The sequence below is a fragment of the Periplaneta americana genome, chromosome 5 (assembly GCF_040183065.1).
Source record: "Periplaneta americana isolate PAMFEO1 chromosome 5, P.americana_PAMFEO1_priV1, whole genome shotgun sequence".
NCBI lineage: Eukaryota > Metazoa > Arthropoda > Insecta > Blattodea > Blattidae > Periplaneta > Periplaneta americana.
Genome location: NC_091121.1, coordinates 103,764,232 through 103,790,379, shown reverse-complemented (window position 1 = coordinate 103,790,379; position 26,148 = coordinate 103,764,232). Strand labels below are relative to the sequence as shown.

Below are 26,148 nucleotides of genomic sequence, written 5' to 3'. Positions count from 1 at the left end.
CCTGAGTCCATATTCTGTACTCTCTGTCCCCTCAGACTAATCTCTGTCCTCTCGATCCACACTGTGTCTCCTCTCTGTTCTCTCAGTCCACTCTCTGTCACCTCAGTCTACTCTCTGTCCCTTCCCTGTTGTCTCAGTCACTCTCTGTCCTATCAGTCCACTCTTTGCCTTCTCAGTCCTCTCAGTCCACTCTCTGTCTTCACTCTGTCCTCTGAGTCCACACTCTGTCCTCTCAGTACACTCTCTGTTCTCTCAGTCAACTCTATCCTCTCTGTCCACTCTCTTTTCTCTCAATTCACCCTCTGGTCTCTCTCTATTCTTTTAGTTCCCTCGCTATCCCCAAAGTGCTCCATCTATTCTCTCAGTCCACTGCCTGTCCTTTCATTCCACTCTCTGTAGGCCTACTCACAGTCCACTCTCTGTATTTTAGTCCACTCTATGTACACTCAGTTCACTCTGTCACTTTTGTGCCTTCTCTGCCCTTTGCCTTCCCTCTGTCCACTCTCTCTCGTCTCAAAGTTCAGTTCATGAAGGAAAGAGAAGACTGAGAATAAAACAATGACTGAGAAGACAGTGATGACTGAAATTTAGTGGAAGGGGTTCAATATGTAAGGTTTTTTTAGATTTTCCAGCAAATCCTTCATACCCACATTAATGAATTTTAATTTTAAGGGGCTCGAACTAAGGAGATAACACGCTCACTAGGTTCAAACTACAGTCCGATATTTAACGGAGGGGGTTCATTATGTATATAAGTTTAGGTTTTTCCTGCAATTCTTTATTCCTACAATAAGCAATTATACATTTTCAGGGCTCGAACTCAGGACCCGTCATTGGGTTAAAACTACAGACTGTAATGTGGCGGAAGATTTGCATTGTGTATAGAAGTTTTTAGTTTTTCCTGAAATGTTTTATTCCTTTAATAAAAAATTATAAATTTTCGAGGCTCGAACTCAGAGAATAATACCGTCATTGGGTTCAAACTACAGGCTGTAATTTGGCGGAAGATGTGCATTGTGTATACAAGTTTAAAATTTTTCCTGCAATTTTTATGTCTTTAATGAAGAATTATAAGTTTACGGGGCTCAAACCCAGGAAATAATGCCGTCACTGGGTCCTAACTACAGACTGTAATTTGGCGGAAGTCGAGCAGTGTGTATACAAGTATTTAGATTTTTCCTGGAAATTTTTATGCCTCTAATAAACAATTATAGCCTACACTTTCGGTATTCGAACTCAGAAAATATTGCCGTCACTTTGTCCAAACAAGAGATTGTAATTTGGCGGAAGATGTGCATTGTCTATACAAGTTTTCAGATTTTTCCTGAAATTTTTTATGTCTCTAATAAAGAATTATAAATTTTCGGAGCTCAAACCCAAGATATAATGCCGTCATTGAATCCAGACTACAGACTGTAATTTCGCGGAAGTGGAGCATTGCGTGTACATGTTTTTGGACTTTTCCTGTAATTTTTAATACCTATAATGATGAATTATATATTTTCGGGGCTCGAATTCGGCCTTAATTGGTTCCTAATTCCTATGTTGGCGGTTCCATAGATGAACCGTTCCTACCTACTACAAACATAATCTTTGTAATAAGACAACAGTATTTTACACTCTTTGCGCGTCTTGTACTCTCTGCTCGACCTGCATTAGGTTGTTATCGGGAGGAAGATTGGCATAAGTAACAATTTTCGTTACAGTGGAGGCAGATGAGTTAAGGTTGGTAGCGCAAAAAGCGCTAGAAATATGTTGGCACTCCTTCAGATGTTACAGCATAGCGGGACAAATACTGCAGTAGAGCCCAAGTTATCACTCTTCGAATTTTCTCGCTAGCGAGATCACTTAAGAAAGGGCAGCTGTAACTTTTTTATCTCCCCCCTCCCTCCACTAAACTTAGTACTTTCTATATTTCATAGGTGGAGACCCTGAATCTGACACTGTTGGCAACGTGGCAACACTAATCAAAGAGTATGCGAAGAAGTAGGAAGAAACTGTTTTAAATAAAATGAGTGGTTTCAAACGTGTACAGGTAAATATAATATTTAATTCAATATAAAGTCAAATTTTGTTAATGTAAGCAGTAATCATACCCGTTTTGAAGAATTATGTGAAGATGTAATTCGATATAACATTGGCATTTATTTCATAACATAACCTCACCAACGAAGTCAGGCGAATTTTGGTAGCAGTTTTTATAAGGCTTTGAGCAGCTTGGATGCTCGGGAGATCGTCGCAGTTAAGGCGTAACCACAGTATAGGTATTAATATACTATGGCGTAACGCTCCAAGCCCGTAGGTCGCGGGTTCGATTCCCGATGGTACTCCTTCCGGTCTCAGGCGCTGGGGTTTACTCGGCCTTAAAGAGGAATTGGGATCAGGGTTATTTTCTTATGGTTAAAGGCGGCGGTTACATACTGTCATCAATGCTGATTGGGAAAAACTAACGCACAGGAAGTATAGGTGATTTTGGAAGTGAAAATCGGCGAATGTATAACCGGTTTTTCTTTACTATAGCGTTACCATATTAAGGTACAAATGTAGGCTATTTACATTCTCGGGTCCTAGACGAGTCATAGATATCGTGAAGAAAAAAAATTGAGTGGCGACGCAAATTTCAACCCAAAGTAAGAGTCTAAAGTTGCTTTAAAGTGGGGGTCTGTGGAGAAATGCGGGCAGGAGGGATCATTCCTTCGAGACGGCAGTGAGGGGCAGCACATAGGCTACATTTCATTTCTGTGCGTTTCGTTACTAATCAGGCAAAAAGCGAATTTTCGTAAGATCGAATCGGTGACAGGTTAGTTCAGGCATTTTCTATACTTTGGATATAGGCCTACTCACAATTGTCTAAGAATGTGATCTTTCTTCCAAAACATTTCAGAAGTCCAAACTAACCTTACCAAACCTCACAATGATTCAACCTTACGAAAACTCGCTTTGGTCGAATCAGTGTTAGGTTAGATTAGACTTTCGCTGTGCCTTGCATATACGCACAGTTGTATAAGAATGTGCCCTTTCTTTCAAGGCATACCAAAAGCTTAAATTAACTAACCTGACCTGTCATGGATTCGTCCATATAAAAACCTGCCTTTTCTCTGTGAATCAGTAAGGAAACGCTTGAAAATGAGATGCATGTGCTTCCCTCCCTGCCATCTACCCCTTCGACCTCACCCGAGCCTGCCTGAACCTCTCTGCTGGCCAATACTTTCACTCCTACGACTATTTTCGACCTTATTTTCAGTGTGAAATTCGCGTCAGCATTCATTCAAAACGAAATCCCTGTTTTAACCACAAATCCATAGGTGATCGAAAATTTTTGACCGGTAGTGTGTATGTATATAGGCCTATGATATGATATATGATACATATTTGATGTTAACATTTACATGCATGTAATGTGGACATCACAATTTGTTCCGGTGCCACAATTACATTCATTACAGTTGTACCTTTTGTAGACGCTCTTGCAATTTAACTTTCGACCCCATTTAGATCAATGAAAATTGACACTTTTACGACTCTTCTTGATTTTCAGTACACTTATATCGGACACACTGTTTCCAATAATACTTGTTACTAAAACATACTACACAATTGTCCAATATGTTCGTTACTATGTCTGATTCTTGTGTACATTTCATTTTTAGATCTCACTAATTTTCTACATATTATACTTCATTACCCTAGCTAGCCTCCCCCGTCATACTCCTCACTTATTTTGTCCTAGCTAGCCTCCTCCACCATACTCCTTAGGCCTACCTACTTTCCTTACCTCTATCGTCTTTCTATCTTTCTATTCCACTCCTTTAATTCATCTTTCAATTTATTTACTAAGTCCTTAGTCATGTCTTCCTTAGCCGTCTCTGTACCAGAAACATCCACTTCACCATTTTCTGTTATAAACTCATTCTTTTTTTTTTTCACTTCACTTCTCACCATTTCAGCTCTTGCACTCACCGAACCAATTTCACTTCTCCTCTCGGCACTGACCTTCCTTCCCACTAACCTGGTTAAATCACTTCCCGAATCACTTGAATTTTTACTCGTGTCACTAAACTTCCCTGCCTTTGTGGTACTTAAGCCGCTCTTATCTGATTTCTTCACATATGTTTTCTTCTTCTGTATTCTTGATCTCAGCATTTCCTGGTTCTGTCTTGCTTCCTCCGGCACAATCTGCAATTCAGCTAATTCTCTGTCGTCTACACGTACCTGGTCAATGGTCTTGTTTTGATAGTTACTTTCCACTACAATTGCTGATTGAGCAGACTATCCATCATCTGTCACGTATATTTTGTCCCAGTTCGAATTCTGATCTTCGCTTAACATCTGTTTAGTTGGGCTGGTCGGTATTAATCCATGCCAGTGATTTTCTTGAATTCCCCTACTTTCCCGTTTGTGCGATAACTGCGGTTGCTTCATTTTATTTTTCTCTTGACCAATCTTCTTCCCCATGATTGTAATTCCATCAGTTTGCCCATTCATACCTTGTGACCTCGTGTCTTCAGATCTCCTCTGCTCTTTTGCATATTGATGTTCTTGTTTCTTCGTTCTTAATCCAAATATTGGATGATCTTCGTTTGCCTTACAGAATTCTACGTCATAGAATTTCCCATTGATTTTCAATTTGTCTTCATATAATTTTGCAAAGTGTCCATTCGCTCTTGCCGCCTTCATGAAAGGAAGTAGTAGCTTCCTTTTACATTTGATCTCGTAGCTCAGGTCTTTTTCAACTCTCATTTCCTTTCCTCGCACCCTTAATATTTTTTCTTTGGTTACTATGAGAATCTTATCACAATAGGCCTTTTACATCCTAGTCCGATTCTATAAGTCTCCTTGATGTCTTCTGCTCTTATCTCCAGTTTGAAGATCTCATAGCATACTCTGTGTACTGCCTCCCCGGTTTCTATTGAATTCACGTCCCTTTTCCTCTAATCCGAAGAATAACAATGTCCTTTTTCTTTGACTTATTTTGTACTGCTTAATTTTCCTCTTCATTTGATCTATTTCTTGTCTCAGAAATTCAATCTTCTCACTGTGTCCCTCTATGTTTATCTTAACTCTTTCACTCTCCTGTCTGCAGTTACCTACTTGATTTATTATTATTTGTTCTTTCTTCATTATTTAGATCTCCTATATTCCGATCTACTAAATCTTTAGCCCCTGCTAATATTTCCTGTTGTACACTCCTATACATTTTTACCTTCTGTAGCATTTTCTGAGGGTAATGCCTCTCTACTTGCAACGTCAGAGCCATTCTCAACTTGCGTCCGTTCACTACCAGTACTTATTGCCAACTGCATGTATGTATATATATGTATATATATATATATATATATATATATATATATATACACTCGACTATAATCCAAGAATTTAAATACATTTGTACTTTAACGTGGTAACACTATAGTAAAAAATTACCCAAATATCCAGGAAAAATACTCCACTTTTATTGGTTTGGTCCATGGCAAAACACTAATTTTTACTAATTAAATTGCAAACTTCTTTACCGTGTTAATATTTAGTATTTACCTTAACATGGTGAAGAAGTTTGCAATTTAATCAGTGATATAAGTGTTAAAAGTTTATAAGTATAGAGTAATTTTTGCTTTATTTCTGTTGTATTTTTGGTCCATGGGAAATACCAGTTGGAACAATACTACCATGGCTTACTGAAGTATAAGACCTTAAATATTGAAAAAAAATAAATCCTTTATAGATCCTAAATTCGAAGATTTTTACTTACAAAATTATATTGACTTCACGTATGCCAGTTTCGCCACCGATGGGACAATTGTACAGATGGGAGACAACCTGCCGTCTCCTTGTGGGCCTCATAGGCCTATTGCCTGTAATGGGGATGACTTTCCTTTTGAGCAGTTTGGGGTTACTTACACTGAACTCTTAGTGAATTTGAGGTACTGATAGTTCTCTAGGACGCATTGACCAGCCTTATTGAAACTGTGTCCCCTGAACATCTATTTTGGGAAGCAATCACATAAGTACATAAATGTGTGAAATACCCCAGTGCTCCCTAAAAAGTAATACACGCAAATGCTTGTAAATATAATATGTGAGTGAGAAAGATGGCCATCTGGTCAATGGGTTCTAGAAAATTACCTAATTTTGTAGTGTCCTCAAATAGTTTTATTATACGTGATGTTGAAAATGCCAATGAATAGATATTGCTTTTGTAATGTAAAATAGCTAAAATTGCAATGTGTTTGTTTTCAGCACTGGAATACTTTTGCACGTATTTGGCATCTGTATGACGCTACTTGGCAAAATCCTTTCGATTCTGCACAAGTTATAAAGAAACATCTTAAAGGTTTACAGAAACCAATATATCACCCTCTCAGTAAGTATGAATGGTATAAGGTTAATCAGAAATTTTAAAACAGGAATGTCAGGTCCATTATCCTTCTATTTCCAAACTTGAAGCTTTGTTAAAAGATGGCTCTCTATCCAAATCATCCCTCCTCTCTTCCCTCCTCCACTCTCTCCACATCTCTTCCTTTCCTTGTCTCTGTTTTCTGTCTCCTGTCTTGCCTTGTCTAAACTGTTACATCTTATATCACACACAACCTCATTGTTAAATTGTACATGCATTTACTATTGGAGTCAGAAGGATTCAAACCAGTGACATTACTCAACATTTGATTTTGCTGCAAATGATGATTGTTCATATGATTAATTTTCTTAGTCAGGATATGCACTAAAATGTGCAGTCTTTTAGAAAGTAATGCTTGCCAAAAATGGGTTTTAGTACTTACCAGTTTAAAATAATAATAATAATAATAATAATAATAATAATAATAATAATAATAATAATAATAATAATAATAATAATCATCTTCATCTTCATCATCATCATCATCCATACAAGTTTTAGGCCACGTGCCTGTTACGATTTTCTCTCCAATACTTTTTGGGACGTCCCAGAGATCTCTTCCCATGCGATTGATAATGAAGTATAGCTTTTCGGATTCTATGGGATCTCATACATCTCAGATGGCTCATCCAGTTGTTCTCATATTTATGTATAAAATAGAGTATGGTACTGGTTCTGTACCAAGTTCTTGTATTATTTCTTTGTTGCGTTTATGATCCCATTTTGTATATCCTACTCTTCTTTGCATAAATCTAATTTCAATAGCTGTTATTCTGCTTTCATCCATCTGCCTTAATGTCCATGCTTCACTACCATAGCAGAGTACAAGTCTTACCAAGGTTTGGTAAAGGTGTATTCTATTGCTTTCCTGTACTAGGAAAGGTTTCATTACTCTGTTGATTATTGCCTTAGCTTTGGAGTATTTTATAGTTTTGCTCATTATATCCAAATCAAACAGTTTTAATAATTTAATAATATAAATTTGGAAAAACTGGCTAGTTTTGTTATAATCAAACCAAGTAGTAATGCTCATAATAATAATAATAATAATAATAATAATAATAATAATAATAATAATAATAATCCGTGGCGCTACAGCCCTTGAAGAGCACAGACCGACCATTTGGCTGCTAGCCTCACGTCCACATGCTGAAGCAGAGGTGGACGATCATCGAACTAGAATGGAGGTATCGTGTGGTTGGCATGATGATCCCCCCAGCCATTATAGCTAGCTTTCGCAACCAGATTTTGCTACCTATCATAGCTCCCCAAGTGTATCACGATGCTCGGTGGGCACTGGTCCCATACACTGGCCGAAATTTCATGAGAAAATTTCTTCCCCCATGAGGACTCGAGCCAGCTCGCATTCCGTAACGCAAATCCTAGGCAGATTGCCTTAGACCACAATGCCGCGGTGCGGGACAGTAATGCTCATAATGATTTGAAAATGATGTTTAATCTCATGAAAAGTAATTGGACAGGTTTTCAAAACAGGAGCATGACACATCACAGAGCTGCAATGTGCAGTCGATTTCAACTATTATATGGGACATAATTTGTCTCAAAACACTCGTAATTTAAGTCTAGCTGTCGTAAGTGTAGAATAAAGTTGTTTTTAGTAACTGAATGGAGCAATTTGCCAATTTTCTGTGTGAAATTTTGTCGATTCCTTATTCACTCGTATTTTCTTCAAAAAAAGTTGGCATCCCTACTTTCAAATTCAAATTTATTCATAATTTACATTTGAATAGATACCCGAAATGAGCACATGCTTGTGCTCAGGTACAGTCCAGTAGAGTATATATAAATTTTACAGACATCAATAATAGTGTTGATGATAGAAATAATAGTAACAATAATAATAATAATAATAATAGTATAACAATGACGGAGATAATATAATGATAGTAATACAAATTAATTAATTAATAATAATAATAATAAAACTAAAATATTAACAATAATAAAATAATAACAGAGACTAATAATTACTTTAAAGCCATAGTCAAAAAGCTGCTTTCACACTGTTCTGGCAGTAGCATCATTGCCAGCTGCTCTTTCCGTGTAATTTTTAAACTATTAGATTCTGCTCGACAATCACTCAGACTCGAATGCTTTAAAATTTTGTTTTCAGCAGTACTGACTCATTTTAGTCTTGTTCCACGTTTTCTTCCAACATGTCCTCTCTGAATATCCCTTGTAAGAAATGTGATACAGAGACCAGCGAATAGGGATTATAAAGAATGTACACTTTGCGTCGGTATCTTTGATGTAGCCGGACTGAATTCAATGACCTTCAAGCCAGCTAAAGCATGAGATTCTGCTTTCTCCCTAGAGTTGGCGCTGACATCACACCAGCTAGCAGTCGACACAGCAGAAATATAACACATATAATTAATACATCTAGGTACATTATGTACTCAAATAAAATAAATTGGATCCATAAAATAATAAATCCGTCATTAACTGTTGTGTCTAGACTCTGAGTTCCTTTATAATGAGAGTTGAGACATTGACCCCAACAACAATTAAAATATGTAATGATTTGATAGCGCTGAAAATGGAAAAACAAAACTCTTACGAGAAGTAAAACCATATACCTATATTACATACAAATATTAAACGAATTCGATACTTAATTTTATAATGTATTATATTATTTTATAATATAATTTATTATATCTGAAATATAAAATATTATTATTACAACAAGTTTGTCACTGAGAAATAAGGAAAAGCTGTTAACTTGAATTTATTTGAAGCAAAGCGTTACTGGATTATGCAATAAGGTAGGCGATGTTTGGATCCTGTGTCTCAACTCTATTCTCAATTATTATCTTAGCGTATGCTCGATTACACTAACCTCTAGCACTTGAAAGTGGAACTAAACGCTTGCACACAGAGAAACAAAACACAGGAAAATTCGCTCAATGTCCATTCTTTATAATCCCTATTCGCTGCAGAGACTAGTAACATCCTACTTTTCCTGCAATTTCTTGACTAGATAGTCCTTCCCTATCTAAAGCTACAACAATACTTTTCTTCGAAGATGTTAACTGTTTGTGCGATGCCATGGTTACAGCCTTCACAAACGAGTACACTGTCTGCTCTGACTGATGAGCTTTCTTCATATAGAAATATTGGTGTCATAGGATTACGCAATATGATGCAATAGTATTACACAACATGATGCAGTCAAACATTGTGCATATTAAATATAAATTAAACTGGTAAATACGGTATATTGAGTTCCATTGCTATAATGTACAACATAATATAAGCTACAGATTTTGGATGGTGGTGTAATTTATTTTGCTGCTATTGTACCATGGCTTACCGTACCTAATATTTGTATTGAAATTTTCTTTTCCAAATTTATTTTTCATGACATAGCTCAAAATGTTCTATTACGTCTAGAATAGAACAGGCGTATATGATTATATCTCTATAATTATGTCTCATGACCAGAACATAGTACGAAATGGAAATATAAATATTGGAAATTTATCCTTTGAAAAAGTGGAAAAGTTCAACTATCTTGGAGCATCAGTAACAAATATAATTAACAATCAAGAGAAAATTAAATGCAGACTAAATATGGGAAATGCCTGTAATTATTCGGTTGAGAGCTTTTGTCTTCCAGTTTGCTCTCAAAAAACCTGAAAGTTAGAATTTATAAAACATTTATATTACCGATTGTTTAGTATGGCTATGAAACTTGGACTCTCACTTTGAGAGAGGAACAGAGGTTAAGAGTGTTCGAGAATATGGTGCTTAGGAAAATATTTTGAGCTAAGAGGGATGAAGTTACAGAAGAATGGAGAAGGTTACACGATGTAGAACTGCATGCATTGTAATTCTTCGCCTAACATAATTGGGAATATTAAATCCAGACATTTGAGATGGGCAGAGATGTAGCACATATGGGCGAATCCAGAAATATATATATAGTATGTTGGTTGGGAAGCCAGAGGGAGGCCGAAACTGAATGGGAGGATAATATTAAAATGGATTTGAGGGAGGTGGGATATGATGATAGAGACTGGATTAATATTGCTTGGGATAGGGACCATGGGCTTATGTGAGGGTGGCAATGAACTGCCGAGTTCTTTAAAAGCCATTTGTAAGTAAGCTCAAAATTAGGGCTGGGGATGGAGCAGTTCGTTTCGGAACAGTTACTATGACGTCATTACTCGGTTGATCCGAGTACAGTCGAGTACAAATTTGTGGCGGCAGATTTAAAATTTAGATAGATGAGTGTTTTACAAGCGTTGTACTAAAGCGCTTTCGCTTTGCCAATTGACGAGAAAAAAAGTGCTTCTCTTCATTGCAAAATGGCGGTTGCAAATTTTATTTGGGTGATTACAACTATTTGCGGAGTTATTTTATATGAAAGGCCTAGTTAACCTTCAGTGTTGTTATATATGACACACAAAATAAAATTGATAAAATGGTTTATAATGCTAAAAGCTAATAAATTAACAAGTGAGGTAAACATTAAACGTTGCAACTAAGTACAAAAGAAGATAGAAAGAAACAGGCTCCATGAAGCGCTGCCTAAAGCACTTAAAAAATAACACAGAGTATTATTTACTATTATGGAAAGTGGATAAAATAATCAATAAAACGTGGAATCTTGAACTGAAGAACATAATGTTTATTTTATAGCATGACTAACCTTCCATACAACCATGTTCCCTTTGGTGAAGAGTAATATTATTTATAAATTGAAGTAATTAGATAACATAAATTGTAGAAATACATACAAATAAAATGATGACTAATGAGGTAACACAGATCCAATAAACACAATTGGAAAAAATATAATGCACTTCCTTTTTTAAAGTATTTCAATATTAACCAAACACTCTAATATAACAATAATAATAATAATAATAATAATAATAATACTTATGACTTTTAAGGAACCTGGAGGTTCATTGCCGCCCTCACACGAACCCGCCATTGGTCCCTATCCTGACCAAGGTTAATCCAGTCTCTATAATCATATCCCACCTCCCTCAAATACATTTAAATATTATCCTCTCACCTACGTCTCGGCCTCCCCAAAGGTTTTTTTTCCCTCTGACCCAACTAACACTCTATATGCATTTCTGAATTCGCCCATACGTGCTACATGCCCTGCTTATCTCAGACGTCTAAATTTAATGTTCCTAATTATGTCAGGTGAAGAATAAAATGCATGCAGTTCTTTGTTATGTAACTTTTTCCATTCTCCTGTAACTCCATCCCTCTTAGGTCCAAAAGATTTTCCTAAGAATCTTATTCTCAAACACCCTTAACCTCTGTTCCTCTCTCAAAGTGACAGTCCAAGTTTCACAACCATGTAGAAGAACCAGTAATATAATTGTTTTATAAATTGTAACTTTCAGCGTTTTTGAGAGCAGACTGGATGATAAAAGTTTCTCAACCGAATAATAAAATGCATTTCCCATATTTATTCTGCGTTTAATTTCCTCTCAAATATCATTTATATTTGTTACTGTTGCTCCGAGATATTTGAAATTTTCCACCTCTTCAAAAGATAAATTTCTAACTTTTATATTTCCATTTCGCACAATATTCTGGTCACGAGACATAATCATATACTTTGTCTTTTCGGGATTTACTTTCACACCTATCTCTTTACTTGTTTCAAGTAAAATTCCCGTGTTTTTCCTAATAGTTTGTGGATTTTCTCCTAATATAGTCACGTCATCCGCATAAACAAGGAGCTGATGTAACCCGTTCAATTCCAAACCTTCTCTGTTATCCTGGACTTTGATATTAGTAATAATAATAATAATAATAATAATAATAATAATAATAATAATAACAACAATAATAATAATAATAATAATAATAATAATAATAATAATAATAATAATAATAATAATATTATTATTATTATTATTAGTATTACTATTATATTATATTATTATTATTATTATTACTATTATATTATATTATTATTATTATTATTATTATTATTATTATTATTATTATTATTATTATTATTATTTACAGTAATATGTTCAGAATGGCAGTGTTCATTAGGCCCATTTGACAGGTCATTAGAATAGGATGTACTCCTCTTCAATACTAGAGTTTCAGCCCGTCTTGGGGATAAGGAAATAATTCTGCAGCAGAAAATATTTAAATACAATAGTACCTACGTTGTTGTCTGGTAGAACTAAGTGAAACACGTGAACTCTGTTCGAACTTTTGAACTGACCGGTAACGGCTACGGTTAACCGAGTAACTTCGGTGCTCCGCTGCCAAGCACATAAACCGATAGAACCGAGTAACTCAACAGTTCTACTCGCTCCGTCCCCAGCTCTACTCAAAATGTAGCCTACACATGATCTTTAACTCTTAAGTACTATGGACTGTCTGCTAGACCGCTCCCTGTTTTCCCCTTTCTTTATTTATCTTCAAGCCAATTTCTCCATTGCTTTGTCTATCTTTCAGTTTGGACGAGACCTGCATCACAAGAAGTCACGTGGATTATGTAAATTTTTTCTCAGGTGATATTCAGTTCAGTTTGTTTGAAACGGTCTCACAGACATACTATACTATTGCGTGCATGTATTTCACATGTTTTCGTTATTCCTTTTAATTTTTCGGATTGTTGTGTGGTATAACTGTCATCTCTACATGTAAACAAAGTGGAAAAAGCAGGACCTTCTGCACAATCTACACCACATGGTTTCCACATTTGAAGAGAAAAAACAAATATCCATGCTCTCGATGTGGAGTTCCTATTTGCTTGGAGTGCTCCAGGAAAATCTATGTGAGGCGTTTGCACGAAGATTGAGTGGTCCTATGAAGGAGTGCAAAGTTATAAAAAGTGTTGTGCTGTTTAATTAAAAAAAAAAACTGGTGAGTGGAAAGAATGTTTTTTATACGTAAATATTTTCTGTCTCAAAAAATTGAACAAAATATTTCACTGACATGTTAAAATGTAGTAAATATTAGCATTACATTCTGAATTCTTATTATTTTGACAATATAAAAATGTGATAATCGTTTAATAAGTTTAAAAATGAAAATGGGAAAAGCAGCAAGTCATTACTGCAATTTTTTTTTTTTTTTTGTTATTTATATTGTTTGTAACTGTTTTAGACTGTTTAAATTTTCCAAACGACTTAAATTACGTATTATATTATTCTCTAGTCATGTAACCTATCAGTGGTCAATATGCTGGAGTTGTACATAGTAAATTCTTATTTTATAAATATATAAAATATACACATAGGTTCCATAGACTCCTCCATAGTAGTTACGTAACAATAACTGTCCATAGTACTCGAGGGCTAAGTTGTTTTTCTTTTGTTAATGACCTGAATACAAAACTATGGTAAGGTGAATTCATCAACAGATGATCAGTTAAGCCACATTCGTTTCTTAAATCTCCACTTTGTGTGTAGGGAAAGTCACAATGAAATGATTTCTGCAGTAAATGAATCATTAAATGTTGACAAAACACAGTGGTGCTATTCAGTATTTGTTTAATGCAATGTAACATATTGAAATTGATTTTTTAAAAGTAACAGTGTACAAAAATACGAGTTGTTGACTGCAGTATGTCAGTAAAGGACCAGTTTTTACCCGTAATTGACGACTACATAAACAAATTAGATATGACTGTTTTAATACAGAAATACACTTATATTCTATTACATAACAATACACTTACATTATATTCTAACCAAGAGCTGCCATGGTGGTCTAGTGGCTAGAGCACTGGACTTATAATCTTTTGGACCCGGGTTTGATCTCCAGCATACTGCTTATTTATAACTTTTGTTGGGTAATCTCATTGTCCATGTAACATGAGTTTTCTCCAGGAGCTCCAGTTTCCCTGTGACAACCCATCAAAAGTTCCATCACCATCTCATTGCAGGTGTAGCATAGACCAGCCTCCTATTGTGCGCCTTGGGCAACGACTCTGTTGATAGATTGATCTACACAACTGGCTTCATGTAGGTGAATGACGAACAGTCATTACTTACTGGCTTTTAAGGAACCTGGAGGTTCATTGCCGCCCTCACATAAGCCCACCATTGGTCCCTATCCTGAGCAAGATTAATCCAGTCTTTATCATCATATCCCACCTCCCTCAAATCCATTTTAATATTATCTTCCCATCTATGTCTTGGCCCCCCAAAGGTCTTTTTTCCTCCGGCCTCTCAACTAATACTCTACATGCATTTCTGGATTCGCCCATATGTGCTACATGCCCTGCCCATCTCAAATGTCTGGATTTAATATTCCTAATTATGTCAGGTGAAGAATACAATGTGTGCAGTTCTGTGTTGTGTAACTTTCTCCATTCTCCTGTAACTCCATCCCTCTTAGGCCCAAAAGATTTTCCTAAGAATCTTATTCTCAAACACCCTTAACCTGTGTTCCTCTCTCAAAGTGAGAGTCCACGTTGACGAACAGTCATTAGTTAAAAAAAAAAATATTCTAACCAAAAATGTAACCTGATAAAGAAACTGAAAATGTGAACTCCTAGTCTGTCTGTCGATCTTATAGTTTTCCTGTGGTTAAGGAATAACACACTACACCGTATCCTCAGATATAGTATCAATACCTTCTTGTGCTGGCACTTTGAACACATTTCCAGCCACTTGTTGAGTAAATAATATATCAGAATCCTCTTCCGCTTTCTTTACCACTTCCCTCGCAAAGTAACGACATGTTTTCCTCACTGTATATTTTACAAGAATCCAATAGCCTCCTTTCACATGGTTCTGATCATCATCACCTTGGTTGTTCCCATCTCCCTCGAAATAAACAAAGGCATAACATCGGAGTTTGATAATGAGGTGTGGAATTCTAGCTCCGACTCACAGATATCTGACTGAGAGGCCTCTGATATTTTTAAACTCTTTGCTCGTGGCTTCTTTGGCTATTTCTACCGCTTTCCTGTTGTTTCTTTTCCTCGTATTGTTTTTTTTTTCTTTCCTTTCGTATTTCTTTGTTTGTCTAGTCAGCATTTATTCTAAATCCTGATGATATTATAGCCACCTCTTACTTCTAATATTATGTAGTAAACGCATTTTTCTTTTCTTTGTCGATTTGACTGGTTACTGTCAGACAAACAACTCATTGAGAAATACAGGGGTAATGACTGTGTGGTGTGTAGATGAATTTTCTCCATTCTTCTACATTCCTTTTCCAGTCTGTTGAACTTCATCAGTCTTCATTTCTTCTCCATTCTGCTGCACTTCTTCAACACTCTTTTCATGATAGGTCAATATGACATCATCAGCAGTGGTGTTGTTGGATTCTTTGAGTTGTACGCATCTTTTTCTCAATTTTAACCAAATGTAGAAGAGTTCAAATGCCACCTCATCTCCATCCCATTTTTCATTACCTGCGGCAGCTCTAAATTCTTCAGCTTTCATGCCCTGCGTTAAACTTTGTTGGTTTGATGTTCACATTTTCATTTCTATTAACAGATCTAATCCTCATTTCAGTTTGGTTGATAGGCCTTCTCCTCTACTCACACTCTCAACCCTCAGTGAAGGGGAGGATGCTACTCTCCATCATACTAACGTTCGATTAATTGACTTTCAACATGTGAAAAATTATATTATTGAAAATGTTTACTGATAATCTGTATTTCGAAAGTCTATACTAAGCATTTATATTTCATTTTATTGCCGTTTATATCAACTGGCACATTAAAAAGCTACTGAGAGCAGAAGATAAATGTTTTCTCCATCGCTAATTCTCTACAACACATACAATGGGACAATCTGCACTGTGTCACTCCCCCCTGACTTTATAATACTAACTAACCTTCCTTACTATAATTATTAGTTGAAAATAATGTAACAACGACACTAAAATATATTCAAACATGTAATTGTCAAACATCTGTGTCATTGTATTTTATATTCACTTATGTTCTTTATTTAATATTTTATTTTCTTGTTTGTATAACGGGGGGTGCAGGTATAAGAGGTAACAGCTACAACCCTGTTACTGAACTCAGGGCAAGTAGAGGGGAAAGAAATGCTTTTGCATCCTTTCAACTTGTATGAAATATTGTTTAGAGTCATGACTCATGCATGGAAACCATTATGCATGTATTTTGGAATGGCTCTTTCATCAAACAATGTCTCCAGTAATTGATCAGAATTTGTTCTTGATACTGTACATCCCTTATTCTTAGCGTATATGAAAAATCCTCACCTACGTTTTTTCAACCAACTTTTAGTGGCCGAAACAGAAATAACAGCAGGTTATAGAATGTGTTAGCATTTGGTAGTAAGGCAGACAGAAGAATTTTATTTTCTTCACGCAGTTTGACAGTATTGAGTGTGAGGTGACTATGATAACTATCAATTAGGAGGAGAACTGGGAACTTAACTTTCTTTTTCTTTAGCCAAGGCAGAAAGACATTGCCTGTATATCTGTAAAACACTTGCCCATTCCTCCAACCACTAGGTTATGAACGATTGTAATGACGAATATTAAAAATTAATTGTACTATTTTATCATATTTCAGGCATTCCTTTATATAATAGATTATTAAGCATGCAGTGTTGCATATTTTCAGTATATGCCCCAAATTGTTGGCCTAGATCTAATACCACATATGTGCAAATCTAGCTTTCCCTGTGAAGCAGACTTGAATAATTTCAAGGAAAAAAATTGTTTTAGGGCTGGGTATCGAACCCGGAACCTTTGGCTGAACACGCCAACACACTATCGACTGAGCTACCTGAGTACTGCACCCGACGCCGTCTCAATTTTTCTCTCTATAACCACATACATCAGGTGTGTGATAAGATGCTAGAAACCCAACATTGAGTCCACACAAACACTGTGTGTCTTGAATTGTGATTTTCTGTTGACATACCTACTTTGACATATATATTATACAAATCTGGCTGGCTTTCAGGTATAGCAAACGTGTATAATTTCACAGTAGGTATATTAACACAACTCCAGTAATCGCACGTACGAGCCTTCCAACCACTTGGTGAATGGCCAACTCTCTGTTTTGGATTTAAATTCTCAATTATGGCACAAGGTATTCTTTCATAAGGATAAGTAATGCGTGAGAAACTACATCACCATTAGCAGAAAATTAGCAAGGACTGTAATGACTTCTTTTTCCAACTCTTTCTTAATGTTATAAAAATTTTCGTAACGAGTCAGACCAAGAACAAGACCACTGTCTGGACAGTTGCTCTCGGTAGTGTAGTTGGTATAGCGCTGGCCTTCTATGCTCGAAGTTGCAGGTTCGATTCCGGCCGAGATCATGGCATTTAAATGTGACAGGCTCATGTCAGTAGATTTACTGGCATGTAAAAGAACTCATGCGGGACAAAATTCCGGCACACCGGCAATACTGATATAACCTCTGCAGTTGCGAGCATTGTTAAATAAACCATAATCTTTAATCTGTCTGGACTGCTTTGAAATCCAGATATTAATCTGCATTGGAAATTCTGGTACTATCGTCAAGAATATCAACTGCATTTTCGTTTTACAAAAACATACAATTCATTAAACCACAAATGCAGGGACTGTTCCTTAACTGATGCTCTTCCCATATTAATTACCTCTTCAGCCTTCTCTGATATGTAGGGATACCTCTTTATGAAAAACTTAAAACACTTATCATTAGGATTGCCATATTTTGAGATAGGAAATAAGAAACACCTTTCATCCACCTTCGGTTTCTTAGAAAAAAAAAAACATTGAGTGTATATTAAGAGAATTCATTCATTCATAGTTTTCTGCCCAAATGCAGATCTTTCACTAAAAACCGAGCATTCTCCAATCTTTTCTATTTTCTGCCTTCCTCTTAGCCTCCACATATGATCCTTATATCTTAATGTTGCCTATCATATGATATTTTCTTCTGTTCAGAACTTTTATCCCTTTCACCATTCCTTCCAGTGCATTCTTCAGTAGGCAGTTTCTTCTCAGTGAATGATTCAACCAATGTATTACATGTCATATTAATACAATTTATCTTATGATTTATGCATTATATATTGTAATTATTTATTACGTCATATAATTAAATTGTGAACTTGCTCTTTCATTTTACATATTCCTATTTTTAACCTGTATTTCCCCACTTGAATATGCCGTATTTAACTATTTATTTATATAACAAAATTTTCTTGTAAAATTCACTACAGTTTTCATCATTGTTGAATTATACAAAAAGTTAAATTTTTATAACATTTTCAGTATTCTATTCTTTTCATCCTTCCATTTTGTAGTCATTACTGAAAATAATCGCCGTAAATGGGGAAAAGCTTAGCAAGAACTTAATTACAAATACAATATTTTTCGGTTTTTGTGCACCAATTTAATCCATAAAATATACTAATTTTTCTACTACTGTCATATATACTGCTACACTGTCACCAACCACACTGCAAATGTGACATAGATACTGCATGTGGGATTGGAATTTGAAAACGAAACATTTGTCATATGGTTTAAGACTTGCATCATACACGGAATAAAAAGAGCTAAAACCATATACTTCTGGCAGCTCTACTTATCACCAGGAACATTATCCTTGAAGGATGTATGTCATCTATCTTGGCTGCTATGGAAGACCCAGTTTCTTTCAGTGTGCATCTCTTCAGTGAAAAACCTACAAAAATAAAATTATTTTAAATTCCAGAAGCACTTACTTAACATTACTGTACAGTACTGATTCCATTATAATACATTACAGTCACCTTTCTTAGCACATGGGAGTATAATTGAATATGTTCGCCATTGCTCTTCTTGCATTGCTGTTAGGCGTGTTAATTTCTTGAAGTTGTTACTGTTATTTGTCATTATTTGATTTTTGCACATTTGAAAGTGTTCTCTCTTTGCTTCATCTGTTGAGCATACTTTACGATACATGACTGACTTTGTGTAAATTTTTAGTAAGTAGTCATGGCTACTAAAATTTAGTCCATCTTGACAAATCTGTTGAATAGGATTATGTTGTTTTACATGTTTTTCCTTTAGAAATTCACCTTTGTTTCTTCTTGGGTTTCTAAACAATTGATTTCTTTTGTCATCTTATTTCTTATTTAGTTGTAAACAGTCAATTTTGTGGGTTGAATAACCCATACATCAATGTTTCCAATCTTTCAAGTGTCACAAAATCCTTCAAGCTCATATCATCGTTCCTACAATAACTCCTATGTGACATATTTACTGATTTTCAGATTTTTGCTCTATTAAATAACTTAAATAGTGATGTAGCAAATAAAATCTCCTATATGTAATTATGTTTCTTTCTTTTGAAAATGTAAGAATTCACAATCTTCGATGTACCATTGTTATAGAATGAATAAATGTGTTTTTTCTTCCTACTGAAAAATTTTATTTTTTGCACATAGGAGTTATTGCAGGAACAATGGCTAGTATTATTTTGGTGGATCTCAAAACGTAAAGTTTAATGTAAGCTGATAATCATGTTCTGGGGATTAAACATTATTCCCATAATGTAGTGAATTAAACACTTTTAATAAATTAACAGCGATATTAAATTTGAGTTGTAGATTTCGAATATAATCTTGCTGTAAAAAATGAAACCTGTCTATTAGACTTTATACCATAATGTTATCAGTGAGATAGTTGATGTCTGCAGTGAGAAATTAAACCAATTTTTTAGATTTACCCTAATATTATCAATGGAATGATTGATATTGCTGTGTAAAGACTGGCTCAGTTATTATAGATACTCCTAAGTCATATGTCTACCTCAGAATCCAGTTTACTTCTATATTTGTTCTCCAAGAAGACTAAATCAGAAAAGTACCCACACACAAGTATGCTAATGGAAATGGCTTTAAGTAATTATTGTATTGCAATAGGGATATCCTGAACTAGCACCAACAGATAGCGCACGTTTACTTTGAGGGATGCGCTTTGTGTGTGCATTTGTTTTTCAGTATATAAACATTGATATACGTAGTGTATTAGTATATTAAATACTCTTAAAATCAACTAAAAATAGCAAATTTTTGTTATGTTCCTATGTTTAAACACCAGGGAAAGCTTTTTGTCTTCAAGCAGGTCCCGAAATATTCTGAATATATGCTTTAAATTTTAAAAAATATAAGTAATTAAATTGCGCCTCGAAAGTGCTAGCTATTATATAAAAGTAACTACTTCAAGTAAGGAATTGTTGACTACAGTTTCATTTTGGAAGAGGAAAATGAAAAATTAATAAAAACATATGCAACCTCGACAGCGAGCTATGTTAGCTTAGATTATATGCAGTAGTTGTAGGAGTCTCCGAAGTTTACGCCTGCAGTAAACTCTCGATAAACTGGGATGTTTATTATCTAGGATGCTCCGTAGTGGAACCCATTTCGTGAATAATGTTTTTAATGTACTCTACCCTAATTATTAAAACCATGTTTTAACTTCAAATTTTCAAAGTCATTCTACATAGTATTCAAAACTGCATGTCCTTAACCTACAAAACGCACGACTAATCGTGATACTATTGCGATCATATTATATCCTATTAAAAATTCCATTTGATCTTTCTGCAACTACAGAAAAAAAATACAAGGAATTCAATCTCGATAGTCCCTTCCCTATAAAAAGAAACACATTGGTGGCTGCATATCCTATTTTTACCGTACAGTTCTTAAATACTAATGATTAAAGAGGGCAATATTCACCTTCGACATCGTTCCTATTTTATTATTTGTGCACCTCGTTCTCAAAGTTCTCGTTTAGGTTCATGACCATACAATTTACTCGCATCTCTATTCTGCATACTGCAGATTTCCCCACCCATCGCGGGGAATCGCTCAATATTATATACCGGTACAGGTTTACGTTAGTATTTATTGTAAATTAAATTAAATTACGAGGTAAGAAAATATTGAATTATATTAAATTAGGCCTATACTAGGTTATACAAAATAATTGTAAATATAATTTTGACACGCACAGAAAACCAACAAGCGGGAAAACGTAATCAACTGTAGTATATGACATAACATAGCCCTACAACATGTTGCACCGCATGGAACGCTCCTGCCATCTAGCAGTAAAACTTCGCATAAGATATCCCTATTCTAAAAACATTGGGATGTATGGGTGGACATGCAACCCATATTGTAACAGAGACATTTTAGGAATCACGATTTTCAAGCTTGAATCAGAAGATAATTGTAATAATTCTAACATCTCCTCTTTTTTTTGATGGGCAAACTATTGTCACCAAGAAAGAGTTTTTCATACAACTGTTTCTCTGTTGCAGAAAGGATATTCCCTTAATTTAAATGTCAGTCAATGAAGATGTTCTTCTATACATCCAGAGTTATTAGTCAGACGAGAGTTCATCATATGAATGTTGCTAGAAAGTCGGTAAGAGTGGAAAATAAATCGAATTCTCAATAGATAACTCAGCAACATTACAAGTTTGATTTCTTTACTATTCCTTTAGTCTTATTGTGGAAAGTGAATACAGTTAAAGTTAAAAAAATTGAAAATATCAGACATCTATGTAAGTCATGCAAGCCAAGAGAAGTCCCTAGGGCGAACTCATTCCTATTAAACTCTGTGTCTCAAAAGTCTGAGATAAACAAAAAATATTCCAGCAAGCTGATAAAAATCAGTGAACGTGATAAAGCTAAGTTGAGTTAAAATAAAAAAATACACATTGGTTCTGCACATTCCTTTCAAATCACTCGCGAACCTCCATAGACCACAAGTTGGGAACCGCTGCCATACATTTCCACTTACCCCAATTGAAATCCATTGATATGTGTACCCATGCCCTCCTTGATTAATGTACTGATAGGAATATGCCCTTGATATGTCAATGACGATTTTTTGCTTTTAAAATATTGCTATTGCATTTCATCACCGTATTATTAAACATAAAATGTTAATGAGACTTGTTTGATTTGCAGACCACTGTGGTGACCACGTGGTAGTGATAAACAGTAGAGATATTGCTTTGCTTGGAGATGAATGGAGGAAACGAGTGTACTTTCATCATACAGGATATCCAGGTGGTGCCACTTGGACCCTAGCATGGGAACTTCATGACAAAGATCCTACTATGGTAAGAAGCAAAAAAAAAAAATACTTGTATTTAATTTACTGTAGAATGAACGCATATTTCAGAATTACAGTAAAACAAGTACAGTATTATATCATTCATTTATTTGGATTATTATCTTGCTTTTTTGTCATATGATTTCGGTTACAAAATTGAGATACTCTGATCATTCTAATTTTATTTGATATGATTCTGCATCAATCCTGAAGTAGGCTAATTTAGTCCATTAATTATCTCATTTCTTAGTGCCATCTACGATCCTACTATGGTAAGAAGAAAAAAAAACTTGTGTTTAATTTACTGTAGAATGAACTCATATTTGAGAATTACAGTAAAACAAGTACAGTATTATATCATTCATTTATTTGGATTATTATCGTATTTCAGAATTACAGTAAAACAAGTACAGTATTATATCATTCATTTATTTGGATTATTATCTTTTCAAGCCTGAAGTAGGGTAATGTAGTCCATTAATTATCTTATTTCTTAGTGCCATCTACGATCCTACTATGGTAAGAAGCAAACAAAAAAAAAAAAAGAAAAAAAAACTTGTGTTTAATTTACTGTAGAATGAACTCATATTTGAGAATTACAATGAAACAAGTACAGTATTATATCATTAATTTATTTGGATTATTATTGTATTTCAGAATTACAGTAAAACAAGTACAGTATTTTATCATTCATTTATTTGGATTATTATTGTATTTCAGAATTACAGTAAAACAAGTACAGTATTTTATCATTCATTTATTTGGATTATTATCTTATCAATCCTGAAGTAGGGTAATTTAGTCCATTAATTATCTCATTCCTTAGTGCCATCTACCCACTGCACCAGGCATACCATTTCGTCAGTTCCCCCTCGAACCATCACACATGACCTGAAAGTAATGTCGAAAAGGATCAAATGCAATGTAGAAGCTGCTGGAATAAATTCTCCAAGATGCCCGGTAAAACAGAGTCATGTTTCTCTAAGATGAAGTTTATTAATAATAAGTAAAAGTCACATTCGAAAGAGCATTCCACTTTCTAATGTTCTCTACATGTTGGCTTTTATAAGTTCATTTAGAGTCTGTGACATTTTTTGCACTTGCTGAAGTGGTATAGCTCACACTTTTGGTTACACATTTTGCACACACACTGTTCATATGGGTGGTGATGTTTGTCCTCTGTGCACATTTTGTGGTGATATCCGTGAATTGCCAGCCCGATGATTGCGTCTCTCTGCTTCTGGTTGCTGTTGGTCCACTCCTGGTTCACCATGGCGTCTGCTCCGAAGAAGTTGGAATGTATCTCCCTCTCCTTCTGCTTTCTCCTCGCTATTACTTCGTTGTATGGTCTTGTTGCTGGTAGTAGCAAGTTGTGTCTTATGTCTTCCAGGAAAAAGGTTTCTCTGGTAAGCATGTACACCTTTCTGCTTGGTGCATACTTGCCCGTTCCTATGGCTCTCTTCAGGAATAAGATAAAGTTTATTAAAAACAAGAAAGATTGATTCCATAACAAAAACTGGATGCATTAAACCCTGAAGAATATCACAGTAGTACTTAGTCAGTTTCATTCTTTCTAGTAGGTTATTTTACGATGCTTTATCAATATCTTAGGTTATTTAGCATCTGAAGGAGTTGAAGGTGATAATGCCGGTGAAATAAGTCTGGGGTCACACCAAAGTTACCCAGCATTTGCTCATATTGGGTTGAGGGAAAACCCCGGAAAAAATCTCAACCAGGTAACTTGCTCCAACTGGGAATTGAACTTGGGCCACCTGGTTTCGTGGCCAGAGGCGCTAACCGTTACTCCACAGGTGTGGACTCTTTCTAGTATGATAGTACAAATAACATATGAGCAATCTGATGGAACAGTATTCACATAAGTTCAATATACATAATGAAACTAATAGTAAATCGAACAACATTTGAGGAAAACCAAAAACCACAATGAAACTCAGTATGATTGGCCCAATTTAACTTCACTGTATCAAATGCTTGCCAGATGAAAATGAAGTAAAACAAGCTTGGTGCAATTTAGACTCTTGGACAAATTAAACTGATCAAACACAAGTAAATCTTATGGTAATCATTACGCTCCATAGAGCCAAACTAAATCAAGATACAGGAAACATATCACTTGATTTCTCCATCGCCGAATGACTAGCCTAGGCAAGGTGGCCTTCCAAGTGTAGATCTGTGCTTCAACTGGCCACTGTGTGCCATATGAACTGTAATAAATCCATGCATGCACAACAGAGGAAAAGATCATTGGGCCGACCAAAATGATGTCGCCAATGTAAGTATATAAAATACTGTTACACCACGTCTTGGGATATTATTATCTATTGAGTAGGCCTATGTGTATAATTGATTAATTTTCATGTTTTAAATTAATGGTTACACTTCATTGATTTTTCACCATAACTAAGCCACCACCAGAAGAGAAGACCAGAAGTGTCGAAAGACAACTTGGTGGTATTAGGAAAAGGAAAAGAAAAAAAAAACTTTTGGATTAGTATGTTATTAAGAACATTTTTCGACCATAAATACATTATATTTAGCTACTCTTTTTTATAATGTAAGACAATTGAAATGTGAATCTAATGCATAATAATGTGAATCACTACAGAAGCTATAGTGTGAAATGTATTGTAAAAGTGAAGGTTGTTTTGAGACAGTAAATGAGTTCATGCAGAAGAAAGTTGATTAGAGAATATTGTTGCTATATATGTCTGTGTTTGCAGATTATGTGGAAGGCTGTTTATAATGCTTTGGAGGGCAATCTTCAGCGCCGGTACACTATGCAGAGACTTCACATCTATCCTGATGCTAATGTACCTGAAAAATTAATGCAGAATATTACAAGTCAAATCAGACAGGTGAGGCCAGCGCCCAAACGTCTTGACCATTATGATCCAGAAGAAGTGAAGAAATTTCCAAAGATCATGGATTGGCCCAAGGATTACATTTTACGTTAACAGTGTGCTTTAAACAGTGTAAGACTGATTGTGAAATGTTGAAAGGATGAATTCCTTTATTAATAGTCCATTTATTATTTTATTATAAAATATAAGCGCTTTATAAAATAATAAAATTTGTTTATGTTGCTCCATCTGTTCTTAAATGTTGGAATGTGTACTGGCCAGTGGCTGGGTTACTCTTGATTTAGCTATTTTTTTTGGTTGAAAACATTAAAGAGGTATGACAATGGCAGAATAAATTTGGAACTCAACCATCAACACATTGAACAATTGCCCGTATTCAGGATAAATTTGAAGCTGAAGGATTGATCCTTTCTTCTTTAAAGGTACCATAACTGTTCAGGTGTATCTCGATATGCTTCAGACATCGATTTTCTCTGCTGTTCGAGAGGTGTTTAGAGATTTTACGGGCAATTGTTCGATGTGTTGATGGTTGAGTTCCAAACTCATTCTGCCATTGTTGTATACCTTTAATGCTCAAACGTCTCCTTTCAGCCATTGTTGCTGCTGTCTGCTTGCAGCGTGCGTGACTTATGTGACCTTCACAATTGTTGAGAACACTACCATGCAAGAATTGAATCGCACTTTTTAGAAAGGAACTAAGTCAAAATTTGCCAAATGATTACTACTTCCAAGACGCATTGATGTTTGTACTACGGTAAAGGAAAGAACGAAGTCAGGAAGTTAGTGCGTTACTGTTTG

At 35.2% G+C, this 26,148-nt stretch overlaps 1 protein-coding gene across 1 annotated transcript; it reads left to right on the top strand.

Moving 5' to 3' along the window:
* Window positions 1-1,874: 1,874 nt before the first annotated feature.
* Window positions 1,875-25,575, top strand: mRpL13 (mitochondrial ribosomal protein L13). The gene is made up of 4 exons (XM_069826356.1): window positions 1,875-2,035; window positions 6,238-6,361; window positions 22,321-22,475; window positions 25,210-25,575. Exons 1-4 carry the CDS (start codon window positions 2,012-2,014, stop codon window positions 25,441-25,443), a joined length of 537 nt encoding a protein of 178 aa, XP_069682457.1. The 5' UTR covers window positions 1,875-2,011; the 3' UTR covers window positions 25,444-25,575.
* The last annotated feature ends 573 nt before the right edge of the window (window positions 25,576-26,148 follow it).